General features: G+C 42.4%; 1 protein-coding gene across 1 annotated transcript in view; it reads right to left on the bottom strand.

The window, feature by feature from the left end:
- Positions 1-411: 411 nt before the first annotated feature.
- foxn3 (forkhead box N3) overlaps positions 412-11,034 on the bottom strand; it is a gene marked incomplete at both ends in the record, with an annotated part of 69,087 nt that continues 58,464 nt past the window's right edge. The window contains 2 exons of the mRNA XM_080011968.1: positions 412-880; positions 3,747-3,855. Of these exons, the coding sequence (XP_079868094.1) occupies positions 412-880; positions 3,747-3,855 (578 nt within the window). The remainder of the gene's footprint in view (positions 881-3,746; positions 3,856-11,034) is intronic.

Genomic DNA, 11,034 nt, shown 5'->3' with positions numbered 1-11,034 from the left:
GAGAATGCAACTCATGCTAAATCCTGATAATGCCAAGGTTGCTATTGTACATTGACTTTTGGCTCGTTGTCTTTAGTTGTAAGAAACCCAGAAAGATCAGAGAAAGGTTTCGTTATGGCTTTAGTCTCCTTTTTTCCTTAACAAGACAAAACAAAGTTCAAAGAAATAATAATCAACAACAAAAAAAAAAAAAAAAGGAAGAAAATTCACCCTCAAAAGTCAACAACGTCATCATCGTCCTTTTGGAAAAGGAAGTGATTGTTTGATATTGCAACAAATCATTCACCTGATGTCCTGGAAAAAAAAAGTTGTTTATTCTCTAAAGTGATGCTGCCGTTGGTTTTGACGTCAGTTGTCTGGGCGGGTACTTGTGATGCGCGTTCTTTTGAGTCCCTCACGACTGCCGCTCGGTCAGTTCTTTGAGGGCTCTTTCTGCTCTTTCTGTCCCTTATTGGTCCGATTGGTGATATTGTTCAAGCAGGCCCTGACTCCCGCCAGGTGGAGCAAGGAACCCGCTGCCTCCTTCATTTCCTCGTCCTCGTCGCTCTCCGGCGGCTTCTCTGTGCGGCGCTTTTTCAGCGGCAGCGAATCGCTGGCCAGCCGCAACTTGCCTTTCAGGAAGTGGTGGCGTTTCTTGAGGTGCGGGGCGGGGCAAGAGGCGGAGTCTATTTCTATGGGCCAATCCCTGGGCTCCTTCTTGATCTTGCTCTTGTCGTCCTCGTCCGAGTCGCTGCCTCCATTGGCGGGCAGGCTGGAGTCGCTGCCCTCTTCCGACTGGGCGGTGCTGTAGGTGTGGTCCTCTTTCGGGTCACTGCTGACCAATGGGGAGTCGCAGGAAGGCTCACTGTCGCTTCGCTTCCGACAACCGGAAAACACTGACCTGTTATTGGGAGAAAAGACAGAGAAGCGTGGGATTGAATTTGTAAAACAGGGTTTCTCCAGGTATCAAAATTTGATTTAACTTAAAAAACGTAATCTAATGAATAATGAGTAGGACCTATTCAAACCATTTTAATACCGTTTGCACTGAAATTTAGAGACAATTTTGTAACTATGTATTGAATATTTACTATATGAGGCTAAATGAGCACTGTAGTAGAAACTCAAGATCGTTTTGAGCCACAAAATAGAAATCTGATCTAAAAACAACTTGCTAAAGCTTTTAAATATTAATTTGTGACAACATCTAGAACTGATTTCCTGTATTCATGTCAGAAGAAATAATCAGGAAGCTACTCTTGATCGCTGTTGCATCATTAATAGAAAACAATGCCATAAGTCACCCATTATGTGCCTGACGGAACTCTTCTGGAGAGAGATCTCCAGATGTCCCAGGTATCAATATGTTGGTCACTACCCTTGTTCATTATAACAATGTCCGATTGGTTTGGTCCACTACTTGTTTACTTCAAAATGTTACCTCTTTTCATTCTCAAACACTCTTTATGGTGTTTCCATCTGGACTTGGAAGATGTCCCAACACAAGAGTACTGTATGTGCTTCTGTATGTGTATTGTGTTTCGGAGGCCTCATTGCACAGTCTGGTTATTATCTGCAATGATTAGTGTCTCAGTGCTGTCCTTCTGCCCAGCCCTTCTAGCCAATGGTACAATTTCAATCCACTCAACGTATCTGCTGCTGTCTCAAGATTTTATTGGCGCAGCTTATGTTTTTGAGTCCTTTTACTAAGGCTATTGTGGTTGCTTCATGTTTCATTTAGGACTGTGGCCTTGACACTTGATACTGGCCCTTTCCAGTCAGAGCCCAATCTTTGGATGCAAGACTTGAGGCCTTCTGTTGAACGGCAGCAGGGATAGTGCATCAAATTGGTGAGTCACTCCAGTTTGATTATTATGGTGCCATTCAAGGAATTGAGTGGCATTGAGTAGCTGATGCTTTGAGCCTCTCATGTTGTTTCAATCCCTTCTTGAGCTCTGCTCGTGTATCGAAATGTATGTCCAGGGTTTTGGTCAGAAATTGGATAGTGCTGTTTCCTTATGGGGGTCCTGTCTTGTGTCCTGTCAAGCTAGTCAGTGTGGGAGGCCGCTGTTAGCAAATGGTTCGTCTGTGCTTCTGGCCGCTAGTGCAGTGCTTAATTTCTTAAGAAGCAGGTATGGATCAGGTGTGTCACGACCTGGTGCTGTCCACCTTTGTGTCCAGTTGTAGAATGCCTGTCACTGTTTCCTGTTAATATGGCCACCAGTGCTGTCAGCCTATTACTTAAACACTAATTTCTCCAGATGCAGAGTTGGTTTGAGAGTCTCATGATACGGACATCCCATCTTCCTTCTGTAGCCTGGTTCTGCCTTTGATAATTACGCCATTCCGTAGTTGAGCCTGTTATACTGTATATATATAATTTTTAGAATGTGTCAGTGGACGGTCCTCATGCCCCGACCCTTCAACCTGAGTGCTCTTGACTGCTCTGGAGTGCATTTAAGGCTCATGAATTATAAGGATACCGGCACGGTAATTCAACTCTATTCAATTATTAACATCTAAATGTCGTGTCATTCACTTTCGCCTTCAGCAGAACGAGCCACTGCCCTATTGTATTTCTAAAGTGTATGCACATGAAAGGGTGATTGTGCATGCCTGTAGCCATGACAAGTGCCCGGGGTGTTTGCTCTACAGAAGTATGCTGGAGGACTTATCTGTAGGATCCAAAGTGTGTTGTTTTTAATTTAATACAAAAAATAAAATCAAGTGTAGCCGATACACTAATTACCTACACTGCCAGTCTAAGCTTCAGTATCTAACTGTTGCCGGGAGGGAAACCCCTGCAGGACATAAGACACCTTTGCTTTGTCTTGTTCTCTGAGATAGGTTCGGGCAGGGCTATGGAAGAATTCTTTATCATTATTTTATAACTACTTTACCCTCATAATCCCATTTGAAAGAATCCCAATCAGTGCCATATGATATCCAACCAAAACTCAAAACTGGCTCTTGCATTTCAGACGTTTCATTTTGTGAAGAATTTCAAGTCATGCCTTGGTTAATACACATACACTCCATTCATTTACATTACAAACCCCTTCCCATGAACAGGAAATTGGACTCAGGGAACAAATATGATTCAGATTGAAATTCAAACATCTGGATATTCTTTGATCTGTTTGTGAACCTGCGAACATCTACAGACCAACTAAAGTTAAGTAAAAGCCTGCCAGCCTGTCCGGACGCCCATGCGCTCTGTCCTATTGTGCTGACTTCCGATGGAAACCTCCCGAGGCGGATGGCAACGAGGTTCTATCACTTTAAATAATGTCTCCTCATCTTCTCATTTATGGGAAACTTTTATAGTATTTCAGAAATAGCACCAGACTTTTTGTCTGATTTTTTAATAAGGGATTTTAAGTTCATAACCTGATATTGCTAATAAATTTTTCTGCATCAGACGTATCGGGCTGTTGTAACTAATAAATAAAGTCTCTGAAGTACACCCTCTAATAAGAGGATGTCAAATGGACGGAGGTGGAAATTTCCAAATCTAGAAAGCCATTAGTTTTGCTCCATCCAGGCACTGAGCCAACCGATTTCAGTCATTAGCTGGGAGCTGCAGTTGGGTTAATTTTCAAATTATTTTTGTCTTGTCAAATGAGAGAATCTTATTTCACACCTTATATATCCAAAATAATTGGTTTATTAATTCATTGATTGTCAAGGGTATTCAAAAATAGGTTACATCCCATGTAAACTCAAAAATGTTTAATGTCAAACCAAATCTTTACGCATTTACTGACCTGACCGCAGAGGTGGTCCTGCTGCCTAGGGAGGGGATGGGAAGTGGTGGGATGCCCTGGAAGAAATCCTGACTCATCCTCGCTCCATTCTGGATCACTCCTTGAGGGACTAAAAGGAGAGAGAGCAAGAGAGCGAGAGAGAGACACGTCTGTATTCGACCATGCATATGAATGTACACAACTTGGAATGGCTCAAGTGACCAATTCCAATGGACCATTAACCTAAATACTTTCAAAGGACAGGGAAAAGCTGCAGCAGAGTGGTACGTTGCTCAATAGTGATGCAGTCAGTGAGAATGTTCTATGAACCGTCATAAATGATGGGAACCAACATTTTAATAAGGCCTGGATTGAAAATAGCAAACCAATCCTTTCAGTGTTGAAGTGTATCTATTGAATCCATTTCTAAGCCTCCAGTCCTAGTGCTACTGGGCAGGGGTGCCCTATGAAACACCTTATTGGCTGCCCAGATTTAAAAAAAAGAAAGTTCCAAAGATCTTTAGACCATTCCATTTCCCTGATTCCCCTGAGCCTGGACCTTCCTTCTGCTGCCACCCACACAAATTAAAAGATAAGGCCAACGTTATCTCACGAGAAGACAATCCATGCTAATTACTCAGTATGTGTTATTCATTTACACCCAGATAATACTGTAGTATACATCCAAACTGATTTCCAAACTGATACAAGCACAGCTCCTATTGAACTTTGCTTTGCTAAACATGCAGTGAAAGAAAATCCTAAAAAACAATGGAATCAAATATAACAGTTCTAATTATAATCTATTATATATAGATTCCTTCTCCCGGGCGAGGTGGACTGCGGCATGTGTGACTAACGTCCTTTGATGCCTCCTTCCGGATGAAAGGAAAAACAGGCGTGGGGCACATCAGCACACCTGCCGCCAATCACGCGACGGAGTTGGCAAATGTGGCACCTAGCTGCATGGTTATGGGTCAGGGATCTCCCCAGCCTTCTTGGCAAACAGATGGCGGGCTTCAGAAAGTGGGAACGGAGATGGAAATGTGCGGCGACAACGGAGGAGGCAGGCGGAAGAAAGGCACTTTGGAAATCACAGCCACTTTGTTAAGCGGTTGCCTAGGCAACTCCATGGGTCTGTGTTGCCATGGCGCCGCCGAGCAACTCGACAACATCGAGTGACCTCTGTCTGATGCGTTGACGTCCGCGTATGTACACACACACACACACACAGAACTCTAACATTAATGATAATCTGCACAGGTGAGACATAGCCCGCGGTTCCCACAGGAGAAATTGATAAAAAACAGTCTCCATTTTTAACTTGAACATTTTATTTGTCAATGTATGACACTACAGAAAGTGTCATGTCTGCACTAGGTTTTTACTTGATGAACCTCTCTTTCATCAGGATTTTCAGGCTTTTATTGACTTTCTTGCACTTCCGCAAACCAGCTCTTTTGGCTACACATTAATGTGAGCGACGAGAAACAGGAAGTTCTGCTGCTTCCTACTGATAATCTACTGTCGCCAATTTTGAACTTTGGATGTACTGCTGCAATTGTAAAAAGTAGTTAAAATGAAAGTGATACAACTGTTATTCAAAACATGTAAGAGAAAAAATGACTTGCGAAAAATGCGACTTTTCACTTTGGAAAAGGAGATTTAAGGTTTTTTTTGTTTTTTTAAGGCTTTAAACGTTTGACCCATTGGGCTGCATTTAGGCACAGTGAGAAGCTGCAGCAGATCAAACCCAAAATAGCAAGCCCGTCGAAGCAACAAGCAGAGCAGACCCGTGAACCAAGGGTTGTCGTCTTTAATCCCGTGTCCAGCTGGAAACCTAAATGTAAGCGGATGTGGAGAAATCACTAAAAGTGGCCACTCTGAAAACTGGACCCTGAAAGCCACCAGCTGCTCAGTGGCCAGCAGGTCGTACTGTGCAGCTTATTTAGCAGAAAACATCCCCAAATAGTCAAATGAACATCTGTACATGAAGTAACATTGACTGTGCAGATTAATAAATCGAGTGTTACAGCAACAGGCGCACACCTAACCCGGTTATTCTTGGTTGTGGTTATAAATGTTGATTGCCGCCCTCATATAAATTGTGATTTAACAACTTAATATTTTCCAGTTCTTAAAAATAAAAATAATTTCATTTTTGACCCTTCAGCAATTCTGATTGAAAGTGTTTCAAAAGGTCAACGTTCACTGGGTAAAAGTTCAAAACCATTTGACGTTGGATGTTGCGGTTTTCCGAGGATGTTGCTCTTAAAAGTCAACAAAGCCGCTGAGAGGGATACAACGTACATAAAGGATTTATTTAGGAGTGTTGAGCATTGACATACTCCATTACTTTTCTCAAAATAATATTTAATAGTCCAGACTCAATAATAGTATTTATTTATTTATTTGATCAAGGCACCATATTTGTCAAGATGACCAAATATTACACGAGTTGACAACTTTACTCCCACTTTGGTAATGTTGTTATGGGTCCAAAACTCAAGAGTTTTGAAGCCTAAAACTCTCTAGAACACCATTCGGCATAACACACGAACATGGTTTGGGTCTTGTTTGAGCTGCGCTGTTACAAGCATCTCGTGGTAGAAGTTTCATCCAAATCGCTCCACATTTGCAGCAGATATTAGCAAAAAATGGATCAAATTTAGATCTATATTACAGAGACGAGCCAATGCATTTCATGCCAAAAAATGTCGGACCCAGCTAAAACGATCTGAAATATTTTGGCATAACCTACGTACACAGTTGAGGTGTCGTTTAAACCGCTATGTCACAAGGATCTCGTGGTTTAAATATAATCCAAATCGATGCACACACGGAGCAGATATTAGTGAAAAACAACTTTGACCCAAAATATTTTGTTGGTCTTGGTTCACTGACATGTCACATGTCTTGTTCTAAAAGGAACAACATTAGATTTACAGTAAGACGCTTTATGACGTCATCATCTTATTTACTATGAATGTACAGATTCCGATTGAGATTGTCCAGTAGGACTGTGTCCAGTGTACAGCGTGCACTCTGTAGTGTTTTCGACGTTACCAAACTATGGATTTACGTATGAATTTATATAGCTTCTTACCTGGTAGATGTCAGTAGACCTGTTAGATTGATATTTTTAATCCGTGGTCCGCATTACTTTGCCAGATTAATGAAAAATAGAATAAAAAGTAATCCTTAAAAATGTGTCATCACGTCCACTTGAAACCACTTAACTAAACCACCGCCCGTCACTAAGAGTGCAGCGCTATTTCCACACATGGTGAGTAATAACAATGAGAACTTCTGGTTTACAGGCAAACATGGACTATTATTATTATTATTATTATTATTATTATTATATACAACAATATATTGTAATATAATTATCATTCATTATTCACTCCCTCACTCATACTGAATGTGCAATGTATGATTGGCCATACATGTCATTGGCACACTTACCAACTAGTTTATTAATTAGTTATTAACAGTAATGCCATGCCAAAAAAAGAATGCCAAAAACTCTTCTTATCAATATATTATCTTGATTTAGTATTTTCCCTGACCTGGCAACCCCGGCACCCAGAACCCATCAAATTGTTAAACATTTAACCTTTCAATCAATCCTAAAAGAATAAATGTATAATTTTTGAATAAATTGTTATGCTTGACAGTGAACACTCTCGTATACGCTGTGTCTTTGTCAGAACAGAGAATCTCTTCTCAACTGCCTTGCCTTGAGGTCTACTTTCTGAGTGGTGCTCTCAGCCTTTGTCTGCCTACAAAAAGCCTGTTAGAGGGTGTGTGTGTGTGTGTGTGTGTGTGTGTGTGTGTGTGTGTGTGTGTGTGTGTGTGTGTGTGTGTATGTATGTGTGTGTGAGATTCAAATCAAAGGCACAGGTTAATATCACAGTTCACTGGCTTTTCTTAATAGCCTCTGTTTGCAAGGTCACCGGTCTTCCCCAATAGCGACACTGGTCGGGACTTGGGACTAACTGGCGTCTGATTAGTTCAGTTGGCTGACCTATTCAAAAACAATGTTCGAGGTAGAATAGAGTGAGAGAGGCTTTGGTGTTCCTCTAGCCAAGCATATTATGCGACAAGACATGTTTTTTTTTTTTTGAGGATTCTCCTTTGAGTTCAAGGTCGGGGAATTACACAAGGCTGTGTTGATGGGCATTGATAGTGGCTCGTCGCTGACTTGAGCATGTGAGGACAGGCACACGCAAGCACGCACGCACGCACGCACGCACGCACGCACGCACGGACGCACGCACGCACGCACGCACGCACGCACGCACGCACGCACGCACGCACGCACGCACAGGCTCGTAGACAACATCGTATTTTAAAGGATAGGTTCACTACTTGTCAACCCAGGCCTTAAAATGCAGGTTAAAATGTCGGTTCCCATCATTTATAACTATTGTTCATAGCACAACCTCACTGAAGGCCTTACTATTGAAAAACTTACCACTCTGCTGCAGCTTCTCACTGTGCTTAGCTGCAGTCAAATGGGGCAAACGTAAAATTATTAAAAAAACAACATGTTTTCGAAAACAGTGTTAACATGTTTTGTTTGAATAACAGTAACATCAGATGCTATTTAGAACTACTCTTTGTATTAGTAATAATAATAATAATCATAATAACCCTAATAATAATAATAATAATAATATAATAATAATAGCAGTACATTGAAAGGGGAACGTCGGCTACCTTCAATGGGGGGGTGAAGTGTTGCAACTTCCAGTTTCTAGTCTCATATGTTAGCTTTGATGTAGCAAAAAGAGCTGAATTACGGAAGCTTAAAAGTAAGTAGGTAAAGTTTATGTATATACAGTGGTACCTCGACTTACGACTGCATCTACTTAGGACTAATCCAAGATACAAGCAGCGATAGTCACGAAGATTTGTATCGACTTGCGACTGAGTGCTCCAGGATACGAGCGTGGAAATTTGCAGTTGCCGCGTCGGCAGCCATTCAGCAGCCAGTCAGCAGCCAGTCAGCAGTCAGTCAGCCAGCAGTCAGTCAGCAGTCAGTCAGTAGCCAGTCAGCAGCCAGTCAGCAGTCAGTCAGTTGTCAGTCAGCGGTCAGTCAGCGGTCAGTCAGCAGCCAGTCAGTTGTCAGTCAGCAGCCAGTCAGCAGCCAGTCAGTTGTCAGTCAGCGGTCAGTCAGCAGCCAGTCAGCAGTCAGTCAGCGGTCAGTCAGCGGGCGACCTACATCGTGTGTGCACGTAGTTCGTGGCTTATCGATATTTTTTTCATATTTACTGTGTTTGTGCTGTGTATTTTGTTTATTTTCACCCTTCATGATTTCATAATTCATATGGGAAAGATTGCTTCGACATACGACTGTTTTAACATACGACCGTTGTTATAGAACGAATTACAGTCGTAAGTCGAGATACCACTGTAGCACCTTTGACAGACATCAGGCACATAGTGCTTCACAATCAATCAAATAAAAGCAAAGATTAAAAAAACGGGTAAGACACACGAGTCAATACAATCAAATAAACAAAATCAACGATAAAAACAGATAAAACACACAAGGGGAAACAGACACAAGTTAAAACAGAAAATAAAATTACAATTCCATTAAAAAGCACATTCTACTGGAAGCCTATCTGAGCAGATGTGTTTTAACTGCTTTTTAAGAGTCCAGAGACCTCAGATTCATTGGGAGACTGCTCCAACGTTTTGGTGGTACCGACTGGAAAGCACACTCTCCCGGGGTCTCAAAACGTTTCCTAGGGACACTTAGATGACCCTGATTGGAGGACCTAAGAGATGGGCTCATAGTGTGTGGGTGTAGGAGGACCATGATATAATGTGGAGCATGGCCGTGTAGGTCTCGATACGTGAGCACCAAGATTTTAAAATGAGTTATGAAATTAACATGAAGCCAGTGCAGAGAGGTTAATATAGGTATGACGTGTAACGTGTGACCATCTGCTGGATCATGTTAAAAGCCTCGCAGCAGCATTTTGGACAGTTTGTAAACGAGATAAAAGCATGTATTAGGATCTCCATTTTAGCTCTTGACACAGACTTAAGTTTGGCTATGTTTCTTCAGTGAAAGAAAGATGATGGTGTCAGCGTCCTAATATGAGCGTCAAAACTCATGGACTGGTCAAACCGAGATTACGCAGACGAGACTTGGATTAATGTGCCAATCATTGTGCTCCTATGACTCACCCCAAAACCGTCTGTTGCGTCTTCTCTCCTTTCTCTCTAAATTTGGTGTGAGGGGACAGGAAGAGACGTCGGTCTCTCTGAGGCACTCTGGGAGATCAGGGATTTTAATACCGCCTTTAGAACATAAGTTGTGCAAGTGCGTTTCCGTGATGATGGCGGCGCTGTGATTGTGCTGCTAAAATTTGCCGCCGACAGTTTTGGCGAAATGGGTTGCGGGTGACTCATACTCCTGATGTCTTTTTCTGCCTCCGTCTCTCGTGGCCTCTCATTTCCCCTATCTCTCCATCTTTGTTAGCATCTCTGTGTCTATATCCTACTATCTCTCGCTCTCTCTCTCTCTCTCCTCTCTCTCTCTCTCTCTCTCTCTCTCTCTCCTCTCTCTCTCTCTGTCTCTCTCTCTCTCTCTCTCTCTGCCTCACTTGGCCCTGGTGGATCCCAGGGAAGTGAGTGCATCTTTCAGCACCAGAAGCAGACTCAGACATGCAAATAGGAGTTTAAAAATAGGCCAGCCACGTTTGTTGCCATGGCAACACAGTGTTTATCACCCATGTTACCTAGGGGCGGGAGGGGTCTCCTGGGTCATGAAGGACAACGGATGAGGTGCGCGCACACACACACACACACACACACACACACGCCCCTTCTGTACATCTACACATTGATAAATATGAGCACCAAAATAATGAAATGAAAATCGTCTTTTCGCTACTTTGCGACAGTTTAAGGCAGCGGTTCTCAACCGGTGGGTCCCGATCCGAAACTGGGCCGTGGGTCCATTTGGAGTTTGCCGTGCTTTTATTGTGAAACAGTCTACAACTTGTGGGGGTCATGACCTCATCACCAACGTCCCTCCAGTCACAACGTGATGCAGTTAAATAAAAGCTCACATACTTACTACATTCAGCCTTTCCACATCACACTCATTATGTGCAAACACATTGTGGATCACTGCACTTTTAAGGGGTGAAATCAGATTTATGAGAATGGTTCATATCTTAAATCATGCTTTGCTCATGACTTAATGACAAAGGACAGGTGTGAATGCTGAGGGGAAACCAGTTGAGAATCACTGGTTTAAAGGATGTTGACTTGGAAACTTTTC

Source organism: Zeus faber (genome assembly GCF_960531495.2).
Source record: "Zeus faber genome assembly, chromosome: 13".
NCBI classification, from domain to species: Eukaryota; Metazoa; Chordata; class Actinopteri; order Zeiformes; family Zeidae; genus Zeus; species Zeus faber.
This window is presented reverse-complemented; position numbering and strand designations above follow the sequence as displayed.